A 19,940-nucleotide genomic window follows, 5' to 3' on the forward strand; every position below is an offset into this window, starting at 1 on the left:
CACAGGTGAGACACAGCGCCGGGGAGCGAGCAGGTGAGCCGCCCTCGCGCGTCGCTCTCTCAGCGGCAGTGACGGCTCACTGCGACCGGACCGGAGCTCCGCCCCTTTTTCGGCCTACAACCTACGTCATCGGCCGCCTCGGGGTCTACGTCAGAGCGCATCTTTCCCCACGCGGCCGCAACAAGCTGTGTGTGTGTGCGCGTGTGTGTGTGTGTGTGTGTGTGTGTGTGTGTGTCTGTGCGTGTCTGTGTGTGTGCGTCTGTGCGTGCGTGCGTGCGTGGGTGCGTGTGCGTGTGTGTGTGTGTGTGTGTGTGTGTGTGTGTGTGTGTGTGTGCATGTTAGGCCTGTCATTTCCTTTGTGGTACCGGCCCCAGTTAATGTAACATGAAAGCACTCGTGGAGACGAGGGGTCATTCACTCCGTCACAATGAGCGGATGAACCGGGGAGTGATGATGGTCGTGCGTCTCCACGTTGAGTGAACAGGTGGAGGTGTTAGTGACGCTGAGCCTCCCTCCCACTCACAGAATGCCGATGATCTCTCCACGAAGGCCCAAACATTTGTACCTGAAGGGTCAATCTGGAAGCCTTTGACCCAATAACCAGCAGGGAGGCTCATTTGAGAAAGAATTAGGTTCAGATAAGGATTTGTTCGTGTTTAACTGGACCCCAAAGTGCACATGTGATATTTGTCATTTTAAAAGATAATACAGCTGAGGAGGGATCGCAACGATCTCATATTCCTGATCAGCTTCACTGCCTTAACTCCAACCCGGCGCAGGATGAAACGCGTAAAGGAAACCGTGAACTATATTTAGACAAACGATGAAACGTAGCGCTGTGCCGCCAGCGCGCGAGCTAACGGAGGCGACACAACTCGTAGAAGGAGACGAAGATGCGTCGTTGATGACAGTTCACACAGACATTTTGTTTTATAAGAGGGGGGGGGGGGGTCTGGGAAGTGGGCGCAGTAAGAGAGCCCCCCCACACACAGACTCTCCAGTAGTGGTCCAATGGGGAGTTGACATTAGAAGCCTTCACACATTCCTGGGAGGAGCTCAGCCTTCTGGGACCTGCTGACCCCGATGACATCACCATGGGGTCACATCCTTCTCTCACCATGTCCAGGAGGTGTGGAGAACCATCCTTCATCAACGTGCGTGCTTCTCTTACTGACTGCGTGTTGCTGTAGCGCCTGTGTGACCTCCTGCTGCTGAGATCTCGACAAACACTTTGTTGAGTGCAAAGCTGCGATAGAAGGAACGGCCCTGAAATAAAGTACTGCAGTACTGAGTTACTAGTACTAGTACTATAGTGACCAAAGCGTTCCACAGCACCACAAATCAACCTCAGGGAGGCCACAAGAAGATGCTGTTTCTCTGCGTCTGAGGAAACCCCAGCGGTAGTCATGGTAACCAGCCGGCCCTCATCACAGATGAACGGCACCACGAGGAAGCAGCAGCCGCTGGCAGAGGAAGCCACTTCCAGGAGAACCGAACCGTTCATTCACAACAGAACGAGGCACATATCGGTCCACTCAACCTGGAATCAAAGTAAAGCTGTGGGGCTTTGGTTTGCACGGGTAACCATGGCAATCAGACAGATCGGAGCGGCGCGGGACCCCCAGCGGGGCTCCGACACTTCATGCACCGAGTTACACGAGGAACACTCAAGATCAAACACAGCAACTTTTTAATCCCCATAATAAAGAGTTTGATCTGACAAACGACGCCTCCCTTGTGGTTAGTAGTAAATTCATTGGGACCGGAGGGTTTTATTCTTGGTTCAAACCTGACCTCCACTTACAATCACCTCCTGATTCTCCTTTCCATTCCTCATCCTTCCTCCCACCCACTCCTTCCTCTTCCTCCTCGTCCTCCTTGTCCTCCCCGGTCATGCTGATCTGGACTAATCCTGAGGGGGAACTGGGTCAGTCGGTCTTTGTGAGGAAGCTCGGGTCATTCGTGTTGAGTCTAGACACGAGGGCGGAGGCCTGCCGGCGCGGCTCGGCTAGCTGGCGCTCTGGTAAAAGATGACTTCCATACTATACCTATAAAAGATTATGGTACCCGATACTTAGGATACCACAAATAGGATACTGGAATATTTATCTATGATAGTAATAAATAAAACATCTGCAAGGTTCCCTTTAATACCTGGCATCCGACTGTCTGTGGGATAAAGAATGCTTCACTTACTTATATAGAGTTTGATATTCTCACATTGACATTTCCTTAACTAAAAGGGAAAAGAATTAGGTGAAGATCCACCAGCATGGTGCCTATTGCATCACGTGTGTATTTATTTCCAAACGCAGTCAAACATCAAGCAAGTGCAACACAAGACAAAGCAGACGTCCTCTGTTACCCGGTAAAAAGCTAAGCTAAGCTAGGCTAAAGCTACTCGTGTTGGGCTGCATGTGGATGAGCGGTCTGCTACGTGACGTCTCTCCTGATAACTCGCTGTGAGGGACGTGACTGCTGCACGTGTGAGAGCTGCTCAGTCGATGCTGCAGCCTCAGTGAGGCGTACTGTTTACAACGTAAGGGCACCGCGGTACCTTTGTAGTACCGGTACACCGAGCAACACCGCGGCACCTTTGTAGTACCGGTACACCGAGCAACACCGCGGTACCTTTGTAGTACCGGTACACCGAGCAACACCGCGGCACCTTTGTAGTACCGGTACACCGAGCAACACCGCGGCACCTTTGTAGTACCGGTACACCGAGCAACACCGCGGTACCTTTGTAGTACCGGTACACCGAGCAACACCGCGGCACCTTTGTAGTACCGGTACACCGAGCAACACCGCGGTACCTTTGTAGTACCGGTACACCGAGCAACACGAGGTAAGAGGGCCTGGGGGGAATTCATGCTGGTTTGCCGCGTAACCACGGCGAGCCTCAAAGCTTTGTGGAGCGTCTCCACGTGTGTGAAGCAGGACCTGGACCCCTAATGAGCATGTGTGGAGGCAGAGGACACGGTCTTACCGCGGTGTCCCTGGTGGGGGGGTCGGACTGCCAGGACGAGGCGCTGGAGGCTCTGCTGCTGCTGAAGGCTTCCTGGGTGGAGCTCCGCGACAGGCCCGTGTAGCCCGTCCGGGAGCCGGCGGCGTAGGAGTCGGCCATGTCGCTGGCCCGACTGCGGTAGCTCCGCAGGGCACTGGTGGAGGAGGTGGAGGAGGACGAGGCATCGCTGAGGCGCAGGGAGGCCAGGTCCCGGCTCAAGTCGCTCTGGGACGCGGACTTCCGTCGGGTGAGCGCGATGCCGGAGGCCGCCGGTGTGGAGGAGAGGTAGCTGGACTGGGCCGAGGAGGAGGAGGTGGAGGAGGAGTAGGGGTAGGAGCTGGTGTAGCCCGACCCCCCGCTCAGCCCCGACCCGCCATAGCTCCTCAGGGGGGTTCTGCTGAGGCTCTCGCTGCGGCGGCTGCTGCTCCCGAGGAGGTCGGTGCGCGGGACGGTCCGACCCCGGTCCGTGTCGGAGGAGGTGCTGTAGTTGCGGCTGCGGGCGGCGGAGCTGCTCAGGTAGCTGGAGGAGGAGTAACCTGAGGAGCAGGCGGGGGACCGGTAGGAGGACAGCCTGTCCCGCTCGCTGTAGGAGCCGAGGCCCGGGGTCAGGGAGGAGCTGTAGGAGCCGTACTGGCTGGTGTAGGAGGAGCCGGCGTAGCGCTTGGCGGTGGAGGAGACGCGGGACATGCTGCTGGTTTCTCAGCCTCAGAGAAGGGAGAGCCTCTGGGACACCGCATGGACTGCAGGAGGAGACACCAGGGTTAGCTCATGGGTGGGAGGACACTAATCTGCTGCACGGAGGTTCAGGGAGGTGCACCACCTCTTCGGCATAACATGCCTAAACTGACCCCTAAACACTCCCCGGGCAAACATGTAAAAAGCCACGGGTTAAAAATGCAACGTAAAACGCTTTGGATAAAAGATAAATGACCTGTAATAACACCAGGAGGTCCACGTGTCTCCTTTTTATCTCATTCCCTCCACATCAGTTCTCCAAGTCCACTAACAACGTCCACGAGGTAGAACCTTGAGCACGGGTTCTACCTCGTGGACACATGAATGACACGTGGAGACATAATATTAATAAGTAAGAAACCTTTAGTAACATTAGTAAATAACAACAAAGCTTCAGAGAGATCACGGCGCTCACATGAGACCTGGACCAGAAGCAGAAGCAATGCTGGAGAAGACCCCACTTCACATCACTCCTTCATATCAGGGGGTTTAATATGAGCCGGGGCTATAACGGGAGAGAACGGCCTGTTAGGGGATGAAGCAGGGGCAAGAGCACAGTGTGTACCTGGGACGGGTTAGAGGGGGGGGGGTAAAAGAAATAGGAACCTCCCTCGTCAAGCAGCACCAGATACTTTTATTTATTTATTCAGAAGCTGTGAACAAGAGCTTCTCTCTCTCTCTCTCTCTCTCTCTCTCTCTCTCTCTCTCTCTCTCTCTCTCTCTGTCTCTGTCTGTCTCTGTCTCTGTCTCTCTCTCTCTCTCCCCTTTCTGGACACTTTCTCTCTCTGTGTGAATCAATAATTCATCCCTCTGGATGTGGAGCAGTTAGCTAACACAGTGCTTCCAGGGCCACTAGAGGCTAACATGCTACATGCAGCCAACCTCATTCGCCTTCAGCGGGCTTTGGAGGGTTGTTTTGGTAAAACCAATATTCCACCTCCAGTTCTTTAAAGCTGCATTCTCTGTAGTGACCAGCAGGGGGCGACTCCTCTGCTCCCATAGACGTCTATGAGGAAATGACTCTACTTCTCTGTAGTGACCAGCAGGGGGCGACTCCTCTGCTCCCATAGACGTCTATGAGGAAATGACTCTACTTCTCTGTAGTGACCAGCAGGGGGCGACTCCTCTGCTCCCATAGACGTCTATGAGGAAATGACTCTACTTCTCTGTAGTGACCAGCAGGGGGCGACTCCTCTGCTCCCATAGACGTCTATGAGGAAATGACTCTACTTCTCTGTAGTGACCAGCAGGGGGCGACTCCTCTGCTCCCATAGACGTCTATGAGGAAATGACTCTACTTCTCTGTAGTGACCAGCAGGGGGCGACTCCTCTGCTCCCATAGACGTCTATGAGGAAATGACTCTACTTCTCTCTGGATTTATTCCCTCAGTAAACATTGTAAACATGAGTTTATGGTCTCAGTCTCTAGTTTCAAGTCTTCTTCAATACATCATGATGTTCATTTAGTGACTGATGGTCCATTTAGAGTCATAGGCCATAAAGCAGGGGAGGCTTTAGACGCTGATTGTCTCTACATGGTCACTTCCTCTTTCTTGTGGCCTTTTTAGCCCGTGAAGTCACTGGCACCAGCATGCGCCTCACACGCACAGTAGCAACAGGCTGCATCTGTTTGCTACCGACGCATAAAGGACTGAAAAGCAGCAGCCGGCTGATACGGTCATTGTGCAGCACGACGATGCACAAATAAATGCTTTGGAAGCACAAACCCAACAGGGGATGAAATAGACTATATATTGTTCTGCTGCTCTTCCACTAAACGTCAATGAGAAGACGTCAGCAGCTGACTGCTGCCAGTCTTTGGCAGAGAGATGAGGTTTCACTTACTGAGTAGCTTCCAAAGGAAACACGCGACATGAATATCAGCTGATCTCTGCTAAACTAAACCAACTTTAGCAACTACTTGAGTTTAAAGAAACATAGATTTGTAACATTGTGTATCTTAAAACCCACCAGCCTCCATTGACATTGTGTGACTTTGGTAAATCTCAACTAATCCTTTAAAGCACCAACGTCACACAATAACACAAACTTACGGCAGCAGTAGATCAACAGCTCTGTTTAAAATAATATTACATGTTGTATTCTGTTAAGATATAATATCATATATTAATAGAATATGTTATATCATATTATTTCATTACATTAAATGACATGACCTTATATTCTAAAGTATGACATCATTTTACAATAGATGCTGTAGTGTATTTCTCATCATTTTATGACTTATGTCTTGTTCCACGTTGCTTCATTAGGACGAATAAAGGATTCTCTTATCTGATCACAGCAGCACAGCATCCAAACACTCTGCTCCCTATGGGAACCATGTCAGGCATCTACGGGGCCACTGGGCCTCTGAGCAGCGCCGCTATATTTACCCTGAAATGTGAGCGGATAAGAGACTGCTGATGAGAGCGTGAGGCCCCGCTGACGGGCGACAGCACCGCCCATCTGCCCGTTAGTTTGACCCTCAGGATCCTGAACGCCACATGACCCGGTGACGTCATGAATACGACCTGGTGACGTCATGAATACGATCGGGTGACGTCATGAATACAATCGGGTGACGTCATGAATACGATCCTGATACACGGAAGAGGCTCAAAGCAACTGGAGGAACAGTGATCTGAGCCAGGACGTCCTGAATGAAAGATTCACTCCTAACCAACTTCTAGAAGTGGAGCGAGCTGTGTGCTCGGCAGCGGAAAGCCACACTGGTGTCGATGCAGCAGATGAACTGGTCTCCATTAGAGGTTTGAACCCAGTGAGGTTAAACCACAGAAGAAGAGGACGTAGTCATGGTGGAGCCTCCTGTTATATTGTGATATTTTGGCCATCTCCATCTTGCTTTTTCTGCAACCAGTGAACAGAAAGTGACCCTTTAAGGACCGAGGAGAATGTAGAGCCGTTGTATACGTCTCTAATAGAGACCTGTCAATCAGCGTGTAGCCCCGCCCGAAAGCGTCCCCTGCTTTATGGTCTGTTTGACTCTAAATGGACCATAATTCACTAAATGAACATCATGCTGCATTGAAGAAGACTTGAAACTAGAGACTGAGACCATAAACTCATGTTTACAATGTTTACTGAGGGAATAAATCCAGAGAGAAGTAGAGTCATTTCCTCATAGACGTCTATGGGAGCAGAGGAGTCGCCCCCTGCTGGTCACTACAGAGAAGTAGAGTCATTTCCTCATAGACGTCTATGGGAGCAGAGGAGTCGCCCCCTGCTGGTCAGTACAGAGAAGTAGAGTCATTTCCTCATAGACGTCTATGGGAGCAGAGGAGTCGCCCCCTGCTGGTCACTACAGAGAAGTAGAGTCATTTCCTCATAGACGTCTATGGGAGCAGAGGAGTCGCCCCCTGCTGGTCACTACAGAGAAGTAGAGTCATTTCCTCATAGACGTCTATGGGAGCAGAGGAGTCGCCCCCTGCTGGTCACTACAGAGAAGTAGAGTCATTTCCTCATAGACGTCTATGGGAGCAGAGGAGTCGCCCCCTGCTGGTCACTACAGAGAAGTAGAGTCATTTCCTCATAGACGTCTATGGGAGCAGAGGAGTCGCCCCCTGCTGGTCACTGCAGAGAAGTAGAGTCATTTCCTCATAGACGTCTATGGGAGCAGAGGAGTCGCCCCCTGCTGGTCACTACAGAGAAGTAGAGTCATTTCCTCATAGACGTCTATGGGAGCAGAGGAGTCGCCCCCTGCTGGTCACTACAGAGAAGTAGAGTCATTTCCTCATAGACGTCTATGGGAGCAGAGGAGTCGCCCCCTGCTGGTCACTACAGAGAAGTAGAGTCATTTCCTCATAGACGTCTATGGGAGCAGAGGAGTCGCCCCCTGCTGGTCACTACAGAGAAGTAGAGTCATTTCCTCATAGACGTCTATGGGAGCAGAGGAGTCGCCCCCTGCTGGTCACTACAGAGAAGTAGAGTCATTTCCTCATAGACGTCTATGGGAGCAGAGGAGTCGCCCCCTGCTGGTCACTACACAGAATGCAGCTTGAACACATGAAGCTCCTCAAGCCTCCACAGTGTGAGTGTGTGTGTGTGTGTGTGTGTGTGTGTGTGTTAGGGAATGTGTGTAGTTACCTGCCGTGTTTGTAGCGGTGTTGTCGTCTCAGTCCCCGCAGGCTGTAAAGGCTCTCGGGCAGCTCATCGTACTGTTGCTCCCCCGAGATGTCCACACACACACACACACACACACACTCACACACACAGGCGTCACTGTGGAAAACACAGACATGTTACATGACGCACACCTGTCAACAACACGGGAGTTTCTATTCAACGTGGCTCTCTTGGCGTGAAGGCTTTAAACACTAAAGGTGTGAGGACGATAACACGAGGGAAAGGTACGCGAGGAGCATCGCGTCGCCTGATAAATGTTCAAAGACGGCCGAAATCCACGTGTCCCTCGTCTCGTCTCCTCAGCACAGACCCCACATCAGCTCATGCCCCCCATGAAAGATGAATGAAGCTTGTGGTATCAAATCCGCACACGATGAAGCCCCGGTGAAGAGGTCGCTTATAGGCAAACTCCATCTTGCATCCCGTGGATCCTCCACCACTGGTTTCCATTTGTCCCATTTGTCCCCATCACAACCAGCCGCTTTGTGCCCCCCCCCCACGGGCCCTGATCCACCGTCTCCTGAGCAAGCGACCCCCCACAGAGCGAAGTCCACTGCCCTGCGCCTACCTGAGAGGGGGAGAGAGGGCGGTCCGGGGGCTTCTGGGGCTCTCGTTCTGAGCGGGCCGGTGGACGCGCAGCAATGGCGCGCTGCTCGGCAGGCTGTGAGAGGATACATGAGCGCGGCGGCCCAGAATGCAACAGATCGGGTTACGGAGCTGGTAAATATAGCAGAGGCCTACGACCCGGCGCCGGTCACTCAGCACGCCGCGGGCATTCCGGCCGGCTCTTAAAGGACCGTCACAGAAAAGAGAGGCGGGGCCGAAGCAGAGAAAAGGAAACGCCCTCCCAGCTGATCCGAGCGACTCCTCCCCCACGTTATCCGTCCAACGGGACTTCTTGTTGACAACACAACAAACACAACGAGACAACACGACAAACACAACGAGACAACACAACAAACACAACAAGACAACACAACAAACACAACAACAAACACAACGAGACAACACAACAAACACAACAAGACAACACAACAAACACAACGAGACAACACAACAAACGCAACGAGACAACACAACAAACACAACGAGACAACACAACAAGTCAACACAACAAGTCAACACAACAAACGCAACGAGACAACACAACAAACGCAACGAGACAACACAACAAACACAACAAGACAACACAACAAACACAACGAGACAACACAACAAACACAACAAGACAACACAACAAACACAACGAGACAACACAACAAACACAACGAGACCTCGTGATACAGGAGGAGCAGGTAGAAGAACTACTACTACTACTCCTAGAACTACTAGTATTCTATTGTCTTCTGGTGTACTATGTTGTGAACTTCTACATTAATAAGTAATACTGTGTGTATATTCGTATGTGTGTGTATTACTTATTGCACATTCTACTACTATTTTTTTCTATTTTAAATAAAACATTAAAGTCAAAACTTTTTGTTGATATTCTATTTTTGCTGTGATGTCAATATTACTTATTTTACTCTACTTTTGTGTCTTCTGATCTTTGATGGTTCAATCGCTGCTTTCGTGTTGATAAAGTTGTATCTTATTTCATAATATAGTTGTATGTATAATACATACATCATAGATACATAACGTATGTGTATTATACACATAATACATGAATAATATACAGGAGCATTGAGTTAAAAACTGGCAGAGGGGACGGGACACGGAGAGAGACAGAGGAGACGGGACACGGGGAGAGACAGAGGAGACGGGACACGGGGAGAGACAGAGGAGACGGGACACGGGAGAGACAGAGGAGACGGGACACGGGGAGAGACAGAGGAGACGGGACACGGGAGAGACAGAGAGACAGAGGAGACGAGACACGGGGAGAGACAGAGGAGGCGAGACACGGGGAGAGACAGAGGAGACGGGACACGGGGAGAGACAGAGGAGACGGGACACGGGAGAGACAGAGAGACAGAGGAGACGAGACACGGGGAGAGACAGAGGAGGCGAGACACGGGGAGAGACAGAGGAGACGGGACACAGAGAGAGACAGAGGAGACGAGACACGGGGAGAGACAGAGGAGACGGGACACGGGGAGAGACAGAGGAGACGGGACACAGAGAGAGACAGAGGAGACGAGACACGGGGAGAGACAGAGGAGACGGGACACGGGGACGGAAGGGGGGCGGGGAGGAGACGGGACACGGGGACGGAAGGGGGGCGGGGAGGAGACGGGACACGGGGACGGAAGGGGGGCGGGGAGGAGACGGTCAGCGGGTGTTGCGAAGTTAACACAACCGCTTATTGACGGACACGTCCCGCAGCGGCTAGCTAGACAACGAGCTAACCTAGCTAGGCTAGCTAGCTGAGTGGCTAGTTGTCTGGCTCGTTAGCAGCTAGCTAGCGTTCTCTTTATTTCAAGTTGAACAGGAGTTTTCCTGTGTTGTGTTCAGGCACCACCGCGGCAATCAGAAGCGTGTAAACTTGACAACTTTCTTGTTCAAGCTAACGGTAATATGTTTCACTTTTGCGTAGCTAGTTAAACGAGCCGTCTTTAAACCGTCTCATTGTTGAATGGCGTTCGCTAAGGTACGTTTAGATTTCCCGACGTGCAACGCGCGCTCACAGCTCGGTGACAGTGGAGACTGACGGTGGCTGTGCGGTTGCTAGGCTACGTCACTGCATTCACTCACCTCACCGGATCATCGGCCCGATCGCCCCCCTCCTCCTCTCTCCTCCACCCACAGGTGTAGTTGTGCGTATTCTTGTCGCTGCTGTGAACGTTAAATGTTCCGTTTTCCGCAGTACAAGAGTTCCAGTGACAAACTAACGGTTATGTTCGCTTTAACGGGTGACGTCAGCCCGGTGGCAGAGCTGCTTTCTGATTGGTTGAAACCTCTTTGATAGCGTCACACACCTCCTCCCTGCACCATCACCATGGCGAAGAGCGTAAACATTGCAGACGGCTTTCAGTGTCCAAATGTAGCTTTCAGGGACAATGGGAAATGCGGGAACTTGTGACATCGTTCTCTTCATAGGAGAGATGACTCATTCGGCTCCATTCATTACTCCACAGGAGGAATCTGGGCCGTCTCGCGTCACAGGAGGCCTGAGTCTGGACCTTCTGCACATTCAGTCCCACCACCATCTATAACGCAGTACGCCGAGGACACAAACAGCCCTCGGAGATGCTGCACCACCTATAGAGGCGGGTGATGACTCAAGCATCGCAATCATAGATATATGCAGGTATGTATTTAGTCTCAGAGGTCTCCATTCAGACGGGAAGTGCTGCACAGGAAGCTGCCGGATGCCTCGCATTCAACACATTAATTATCTATGTTCACATCTGAATTCCAACGGGAGACGAGTGCACCGCTTCCCAGATGCTCATTGATGGGCTACGAGGTATTTGAACTACTCCGGTGAATGATTTCCTACTTTTTAAGGATCTTTTACTCTGAAACAGTTTTAGAAATGTGTCTGAGTGGCACCACCGGGCTTATGGATAAATAAAGGCCGGTACCAACGCCCTAAACGTCCTCCCTTTAAATGTCCCATTCATCTCTGGATTATGAATTAAAGTGGTGACAGAAGTTCAACAATCAGTCACCGATGCCCTAATGTGCTGATGCATTGTGGTCCACGGAGGCTCCTGCTGGTTGAATGTCTCCGTGTAAAAGTGCTGAATGAGGAACAAAAAGACACAAAAGTGTTTTATCAGCCTCACGCAACGACCCGTCAAAAGAGAGTTTGTGTGTGTTTTTCTTTTTCTTCTTGTCTCTGGTTGAACTTTCGTAGTTAAAACAAAAGGTGATGTCGCAGTTTGCGTCTCAACATTTAGGCTCAAACACAGACTTAAGAGTTTTTGTCAAATAACAACACATTTCTGTTGTTTCGTTGCTTTATTAGTAGTGATCTTTATTAGTGGTTGAAATAAAATAGTTCCTTCAGGTTCTGTCGAAACCGGGTCAGCTTGAGTTAGTCCCATTACATTGGAGAGAAGACAGACGTCTCCAGGGCAACAAACATATAGCAAACCTTTGTCTCTCTTTGGCTTTGGGTCATACATGTGGTGAATCTTTGAACCTTGTAATGTTCATGTAGAGCACAGTGTTATATTTAATAAACTGAAATTATATATATATATACAGATATCGCTTCCATATCGTCTACAACCATCCATCACTGGCAGCAGGAAGATAAAGGTTAAAGGTCCATAAAACGACAGCGTACGCGAGTAAGTGAAGACATAATGTGACTTACGTAGTCACGTTAAAGCATGAAGAATGATTAGAAGTAGATAAAAGCACAAAACAAGATCACATATCCATGAAGAGGAAGTTTGAAAGCTCAAACCCAACCACCTGGAACCCAAGGGTGCGCAGATGAATCCAGGCTAGCTGTGTTAGCGGGATGAGCTAGCAGACAGATACGATCAAACCTGGACTTTTATCTTCTCAATAGATGGATTGACTGGTTGCTTAATATTTAACATGATCAGAGAAAAGCTTATTGGAATATTGGAGAACGATGGGCGGTAAAACTGAGTTTACACTCATAGTTAAACTGTGTAAATGATCTGAGGTTCGATAGACTCGTCTAAGACTGAATATTATTCAATTAAGTGACAAGGTGTGCAAACTTTATATATATGTGTGTGTGAACAAGTCCTCCAGCCTGCTGAGCTTCTGCAAAGGAAGATCAGATCAGCTGGCTGCGACGTCTCGGATGTCGGTTCTCCGCCACTACCCAGAAGCCCATGAGCGCAGATGAGGGCCGGAACGTAGATGGACCGGTGAGAGGAAGAGCTTCCAGATGGTTTTTGCTTCATCTTCATCGCCGTTGACCACACACAGCAAACCTGTGGTTCCTCAACCTGGAAGGAGAAACCTCCGGGTACCGACCTTCATCACAGCCGCTTTAAACTGGCCCAGTGCATGATGGGTACCGCCATCACCACGGCCCCACAAACACTCCGGTACCAAGCCTTCTCCAGAAAACACACAACATTAAAATACCCCATGCATGAATTTATGATCGGGTCATCGTTCTCTTCAAAACACACTCCAGAGAGCGTGGGGACGGACGTCTTCTGAAGGGCCAGAAGACGCAAAGAAGACAACGGATGTTTTAAATCAGCTTTGGTGGCTGTGGAATGCGGCTGCTAGCTGGCGGCTGCTAGCTGGCGGCTGCTAGCTGGCGGCTGCTAGCTGGACAGGTTTGTCTGTAGGTGGAGGCTCCCTGAAAAAAAACAAAGCTCATTGATTCAGCTGATTTAATTAATCAATCAGCGAATCACTCGGATCGAGCCGGCCGGGTCACTTGGTCTTGGGCACCACCAGTATTTCATCTCCGTCCTGGATGCTGTAGGAGTGCACCGCCCGGGTGTTGTACTTCATCTCCTCCGGGCCGAAGGCGCTGCACTTGTCGATGTAGTAGATCCTCATGCTGCTGGTGGACAGCTGCACCACCGTGGTGAGTTGCTTCTTCAGCTCCGCCACCGTCTGGTCCAGGCGGATGCTCAGCTGACACAGAGACACATTCTGCATTTCAGGCCCCAAACCGACACTGCGTCTTATCTGGACTGTGATGGACATCATCGCTACCACAGATGAACCAGGGAGAAGAAACACCTTCACCTCTTCCACCTTGTCCTCACAGCGAACCTCCACCAGGGCGCGGTTGCGGGGTCGGAGGTCAATCTCAGCGAGCGGCTCCAGCTTCCCGTACTTGGTCACCAGGGAGTGGTATCTGAGGAGGACGACAGGTTCCAGTCTGGGGTGTCTCCCGCTCAACATCTCCACTAGCTCAGATTATGGAAAGAAACCCATGAGAGGGACCTGATCCCCAGGGGGCTGTAATCCCGTACAAGGGTCTGGGAAATGCGTGAGACAAACAAGCTACTGGATGTCCCAGAATGTTCTTCAACAATCCAAAGACTTAAACATTAGTAATTATTTTTGGGACTAAAGACGTCAGCTTCAATCACTGACGTTAAAAACCACAAACCATCCAGAAGTCTAGGTGTAGTTACGGATTCAGACCTTCCAGATTCTACCCCGTAGAAGATATCAAAGATTGGAGGACTTCTAGAAGTCCAACTTGTCCATGACGTCATCTTCAGTGGACTTGACTATTGTAACGTGGTGTTCTATGGTGAAGCATAGAACCTTCTCTACCTGTTCGGCTGCTCCTCCTCCGGGTGGTCCACGTAGTAACGGATGAAGAACCTCTCGGCGTCCTCCCTCTCACAGTCGCTCACTACGCTGCTGTTTAGCAGAGAGATCACAGGGAGGCTGGGGGGGGCGGGGCATATCGGCGGTGGATGATGTCAATCAATCAAAGTTTGAGTCTTTTGAGCAAATGAAATGTAGTTTGAAAAGTGATTTTACAACATTTGAAAAGATAAAATGGAAAGAAGAGTCGAACGCAACCAGATTACAATAAGTTGACTGATAACGGGAAAACCGTCAAGAGAGCAAAATAAAACAATAGCAAATTGTTTTATTTTGACAGGTTGGCAGTGATGAGTGGATCTGAGGGAACCGCCCCTTTGTAGCTCCTAGGTTTAGCCCCGCCCCCCCACCACAAACTCACTGCGCTATCATGAGGCTGCGGCGCTCGGCGTTGGTGTAGCTCTGCAGCAGCGGGATGCCCTGCAGACGCACCTCCTCCAGCTTGGGGAACCAGTTGAGCTTCTCGATGTCTTCCCAGCGGCTCAGACCTGCCAATCAAACAACCAATGGCTTCATCACCTTCTGCTCTCACTGCTCTGCTTCCTGCTTCAAGACGTCACTCCTTCAAATCTAACAATCAATGTGAAAACATCCGAGAAGGACGTTAGATGTTTCTCCGCTCCTCTATGACACATATATATTAGTAATATTTATGAGAGCCACCGACCCGAGTTGGTCAGGCTGATGCTGCGCAGGTTGGGGAATAGTCTCCTGAGGACGTCCTCCCCGTCCTGGATGGAGGACAGGTTGTTGTTGGACATGACCAGCGTGTCCAGGCCCGGGAACATGGGGCCCAGCTTGCGGACCTCGGCCCAGTCCTGCAGGCCGTTGTGGGTGATGTGGAGCAGCCGCAGGGTGGGGCACGCCACGCTGGAGGCCCCCACGGCCCCGTACTCGTTAAGGCACAGGAAGAGCTCCTCCAGCCTGCAGGGGGGGGGGGGTGATGATACATGTCTGAATATGCAAATGGAGGCTGGGCTTGGATTGAGGAGGAGTGATGAGTGGAGGGAGGAGGAGGAGGAGGAGGAGGAGTCCTCACTCGGGGATCTCGCTGGTGAGCAGCATCACCGTGTCCCAGGACACACGCGTGTTGTTGAGGACCAGGCGGCGGACCCGGGAGAAGCCCCCAGCGCACCGCGGCTCCAGGCTGCGGCCGGACAGAGGGTTGGAGCTCAGGTTCAGGAACTCCAGGTTCGGGATGTTGGACACGATCTTGCTGATCTGAAGATGAGACGACAGATAAATAGATAATAAACACATATCTATAAATAAAGCTAGAGGTCACGATGAGGACGCTCCAGTCACATCTATTAATATCTATGTATGAATATAGATATAGATGACTAGATACATCTACATGACGAGCACCTCTCTCCAGTCACATCTATTCTATGTATGAATATAGATATAGATGACTAGATACATCTACATGACGAGCACCTCTCTCCAGTCACATCTATTCTATGTGTGAATATAGATATAGATGACTAGATACATCTACATGACGAGCACCTCTCTCCAGTCACATCTATTCTATGTGTGAATATAGATATAGATGACTAGATACATCTACATGACGAGCACCTCTCTCCAGTCACATCTATTCTATGTGTGAATATAGATATAGATGACTAGATACATCTACATGACGAGCACCTCTCTCCAGTCAGATCTATTCTATATATGAATATAGATATAGATGACTAGATACATCTACATGACGAGCACCTCTCTCCAGTCACATCTATTCTATGTATGAATATAGATATAGATGACTAGATACATCTACATGACGAGCACCTCTCTCCAGTCACATCTATTCTATGTATGAATATAGATATAGATGACTAGATACATCTACATGACGAGCACCTCTCTCCAGTCACATCTATTCTATATATGAATATAGATATAGATGACTAGATACATCTACATGACGAGCACCTCTCTCCAGTCACATCTATTCTATATATGAATATAGATATAGATGACTAGATACATCTACATGACGAGCACCTCTCTCCAGTCACATCTATTCTATATATGAATATAGATATAGATGACTAGATACATCTACATGACGAGCACCTCTCTCCAGTCACATCTATTCTATGTATGAATATAGATATAGATGACTAGATACATCTACATGACGAGCACCTCTCTCCAGTCACATCTATTCTATGTATGAATATAGATATAGATGACTAGATACATCTACATGACGAGCACCTCTCTCCAGTCACATCTATTCTATGTATGAATATAGATATAGATGACTAGATACATCTACATGACGAGCACCTCTCTCCAGTCACATCTATTCTATATATGAATATAGATATAGATGACTAGATACATCTACATGACGAGCACCTCTCTCCAGTCACATCTATTCTATGTATGAATATAGATATAGATGACTAGATACATCTACATGACGAGCACCTCTCTCCAGTCACATCTATTCTATGTATGAATATAGATATAGATGACTAGATACATCTACATGACGAGCACCTCTCTCCAGTCCTGCAGCTGGTTGTGCGAGAGGTCCAGCTCGATGACGTGGGCGCAGAAGGCAGCGATCTCCGCCTGGTCTCCGGCCCGACGGATCCCACAGCTGTTCAGCACCAGGATGGTGGGCATGTTCAGCCGGTCTGGGGGCGGGAGGGGGGGACGGGGGGGTTAAACAGAATGCTGGGGGGGGTTTCAGTGACCTCTATCTAACCTCCGGCTCACCTTTCATTGCGGAGCCCTGGGGGGCCGCTGTGGGGACCACCACCACTCCCATACCGGGTCCCCTGCGGAGGGGGAAGTTCTCCGGGCTGTACTTCTCGCTCAGGACCTCCACGAAGCTCCGCCCCCCCGCGTCCTCCGGCGGCTCCATGGCGCCGTCCCGCTCTGCTGGTCCTTTAACCACAACGTGGAATTAATTCGTGGACATTTAGGACCTGAAAGTGACACTAAAGAGGTCAGTGTTTAATATCGTGAGCTGCTGTCATCCAGCACGCGTAGCTACGGCGATAAGAGAGACGCGGTTTAACCAGGAAGTAGAGAGAGGTCATTCAGAGGTCATTCAGCCAGCTGACTAACGTGTCACATCAGGAGATGTACATGATAAAAAGATAAATAGTTATTCACTTGTATTTGTTCTGCTTAGATTGATGTGTACACCCCTAAATATACATGTATGTAAACATACGATGTTGAGCACATGACAACAGGAATTCCACAGAAATCACGTCTTATTTAAAAAGAAACGCAGGACAACATCAACGCTGTGCCTGGCGTCTCCATTTTCTAATTTCCGTACCCTTCAAAGGACAGGACTTTATGTCTGCATGCACGCATAATAAATAATCATGAATTATGCACTGGTTTAATGAAATAATGAAATAAATCATCTGGTTACATCTGGAATGTGCTGCAGAGTTTCGTGGTTGAGGATGAAAGCCTTTGTTTTAGTGCAAATTCATATTAATTACTGATGTTTGTTTTGTCCGTCAAAGCACTTTGTAAACACCATTATGAAGTTATTATTATGAGTCTTCATAATACGTATTCATGTATCTATTGATCATTCATTACAGACCAGATGTTCCTCTAGTTCCTGTAACGTCTGACAGGCTAATGGAGGGAAGCGTCTCACCTGCAGAGACGCCGTCCTTCTCCGGTGTGCGTGGTGGCGGCCTGTCAGAGGAGGACGCCGTTTATTCACTTTGCACAAACATGAAGCAGAGAAGAAACAAAGCGCGTGGATTCAGATCCATGGCGTCTTACTCCAGAGTGGCCGGCTGGAAGACGTCTCCGGAAGGAACGCTGGTCCCTCCTCAGGCCCGTTGCTGTGATCAGAGGACAGGGAGGACCGGGAGGACCAGGAGGACGCTCACCACATGACACTGGGTCAGAATCCAAGAACAACCAACATCTGTAGTGTAGCTAGCAGACGTTGTCCTGTTTGTTCTGGGTTATTAGTGGATGGTAGACCCCCCCCCATCTATAGGGATCTACAATGATCGGCAGGTTTAACAGGTTCAAGGGTCGTGAGACCTTCATGGACCTGTTGAACTCAGTAAAAGCAATAACTACCACACGTATCTATCAACAGCTTCTTCTTGTTAACACAATAACAGAACTCCCATGAGAACTCGGCCAATTCAAAGTGTCTCTGTTTATCACTAAATCTTTCTCTCTCTCACGCAATCAAACATGGACCCAATCGATCAAGCAACGAGATATCTTGAATTCGTCTTTCATTCCATCAACAAAGGAATAATCGTTTGAACGGAATTTAAGTTTTACTTCGGCTAGCCCGTCGTCAGTTGGGGAATTTATACCGAGGAAGCAATAAACAAACCGAAGGTAAAAGTTGACAATTAAATGCAACTACGTGCACGTATTATATGACATATGCGACAATATCCCAAGTGGTGTCAATAAGCTGCAGGAACCTATAAACTAACTATAAACTGACTGCGCTTTTTATGCTTATGTTGCCCACTGTGGCGAATCCCGTTATGAAAAGCAGTAATTCTACTATTTCCTGCTTATCGGTAAATGCAGACATCTCAGTTAATCAAACCTGAAAGCTGCGATTCCACACGGAGCACTTGTACATTCGGCTTCCACGTTTGTGTCAAATCAACGGTTATTTGGATCGATCTCGACTCTTACACGTGCACGACTAGCAACAGCCGGTGCAAGCGGCCATGGCAACAACCGGAAGCTGCAGGTTAAAGTCCATTTATAATCGTTCTAAGAGACAATTCTTCTCTGACATTAACGCCGAATTCATGTTTAATGCTATTTGATATGCAACACGTCACAGAGTGCTGTTAATATTTTGTGCACAAGTCACGAAGGCTCAAACAACTACAAATCGACGTATTTATAAACTAAGTTTGGCCTTTTTACTAAAACGCGTCGAGCTGCCCATTTAAAGATAAACACGAGCCTTTCTATGGATGAACCTGTTTGATGGATCACAGATGAATAATAATAACAACAACAACAACAATCCCCAGCTGATGACAACGTAAGACTCACCTCCGACGTCTACTTTTAATTCCCCTTGTTGATGAAAACAAACCAGCTGTCATTTTGCTCTCGCACCATCACCCGGAAGTGACGTAGCTTGCTAGTTGCTCCCCCCCCCTCCTCATTTCAACCACATAAAGTTTAAAGTTACAGCATAGACCATCCTTATAAAAGGTTTATCAAATAGTACAAACGGAAAACACGAGAGCGAGATGTGACAACATTGGCCAATAGATATGACGTCATAACCTGACGGAGGTTATGACGTCATATCTATTGGGTTTATTATTTGTTTACCTTATAATATCATAATTAACTATGAATTAATAATTTATTAGTAATGGCTGCATTTAATGTGTTAAACACAACAACATCTAACGGCAACATAAATGACATTTATTTATCCACATTAACAAAGATCCATTACAGGAAAACAGATCATATCATTTATTTTTAGAGCACATGTAGAACTAGTTCATAATATCCATTGATTTGTAAAGCTTTCACACATTCGTTCACCTCCAGTTATTGATCAGCAGCTGGTTTGAGTGATCAATAAATTTAGATTTGTATTGATCTGATTCTCTTAAAGCGAAACAATAAGTTCACCTGTAATCTTTAGAATGTGAACCCCAGGAAGTCGACCTGTAAGCGGACCACGAGGACACTTTTACCCTGAAAAGATTACCAGGAAAAAATAATTCATTCAAAACAATGAAAGGCTTTAAATCACTTTATGTGATTCACTTTTTAGAACAACCAGAGGAAA

General features: G+C 48.9%; 2 protein-coding genes and 1 long non-coding RNA gene across 19 annotated transcripts in view; 1 reads left to right on the forward strand and 2 right to left on the reverse strand.

Moving 5' to 3' along the window:
* The window catches only part of usp2a (ubiquitin specific peptidase 2a), an 18,698-nt gene extending 7,864 nt beyond the window's left edge, over positions 1-10,834 (reverse strand). For 4 of the 14 annotated variants that reach the window (XM_078106114.1, XM_078106089.1, XM_078106108.1 and 1 more), the window contains exons 1-4: positions 10,586-10,729; positions 8,457-8,549; positions 7,850-7,984; positions 2,990-3,747 (exon numbers count right to left, since the gene is read on the reverse strand). In XM_078106114.1, the coding sequence (XP_077962240.1) occupies positions 2,990-3,694 (705 nt within the window). In that variant the 5' untranslated portion in view covers positions 3,695-3,747; positions 7,850-7,984; positions 8,457-8,549; positions 10,586-10,729. Of the gene's footprint in view, positions 101-2,989; positions 3,748-4,157; positions 4,248-7,849; positions 7,985-8,456; positions 8,550-10,585 lie in introns of those variants that run through there. The other 10 variants (XM_078106138.1, XM_078106126.1, XM_078106134.1 and 7 more) reach the window with 4 other exon arrangements.
* A 944-nt stretch (positions 10,835-11,778) lies between these two features.
* tbcela (tubulin folding cofactor E-like a) lies at positions 11,779-19,415 on the reverse strand. Of its 4 annotated transcripts, none has more exons than XM_040190735.2 (11): positions 19,181-19,415; positions 17,915-18,033; positions 17,784-17,824; positions 16,874-17,044; positions 16,652-16,791; positions 15,171-15,352; positions 14,799-15,055; positions 14,493-14,619; positions 14,075-14,191; positions 13,535-13,646; positions 11,779-13,420 (listed from the first exon to the last, which is right to left on the reverse strand). In XM_040190735.2, exons 4-11 carry the CDS (start codon positions 17,019-17,021, stop codon positions 13,214-13,216), a joined length of 1,290 nt encoding a protein of 429 aa, XP_040046669.2. In that variant the 5' UTR covers positions 17,022-17,044; positions 17,784-17,824; positions 17,915-18,033; positions 19,181-19,415; the 3' UTR covers positions 11,779-13,213. The 4 variants fall into 4 exon arrangements, with proteins under 4 accessions (XP_040046669.2, XP_040046684.2, XP_077962304.1 ...); XM_040190750.2 differs by having other exon boundaries at positions 16,874-17,085; positions 19,181-19,322; XM_078106178.1 differs by having other exon boundaries at positions 17,915-18,073; positions 19,181-19,260.
* Positions 16,888-18,281, forward strand: LOC144410306 (uncharacterized). Its single transcript, XR_013468272.1, has 2 exons — positions 16,888-17,105; positions 17,725-18,281. It is a non-coding gene; the product is annotated as an uncharacterized LOC144410306 (long non-coding RNA).
* Positions 19,416-19,940: the final 525 nt, after the last annotated feature.

Source organism: Gasterosteus aculeatus, chromosome 1 (genome assembly GCF_964276395.1).
Source record: "Gasterosteus aculeatus chromosome 1, fGasAcu3.hap1.1, whole genome shotgun sequence".
Taxonomy (NCBI): domain Eukaryota; kingdom Metazoa; phylum Chordata; class Actinopteri; order Perciformes; family Gasterosteidae; genus Gasterosteus; species Gasterosteus aculeatus.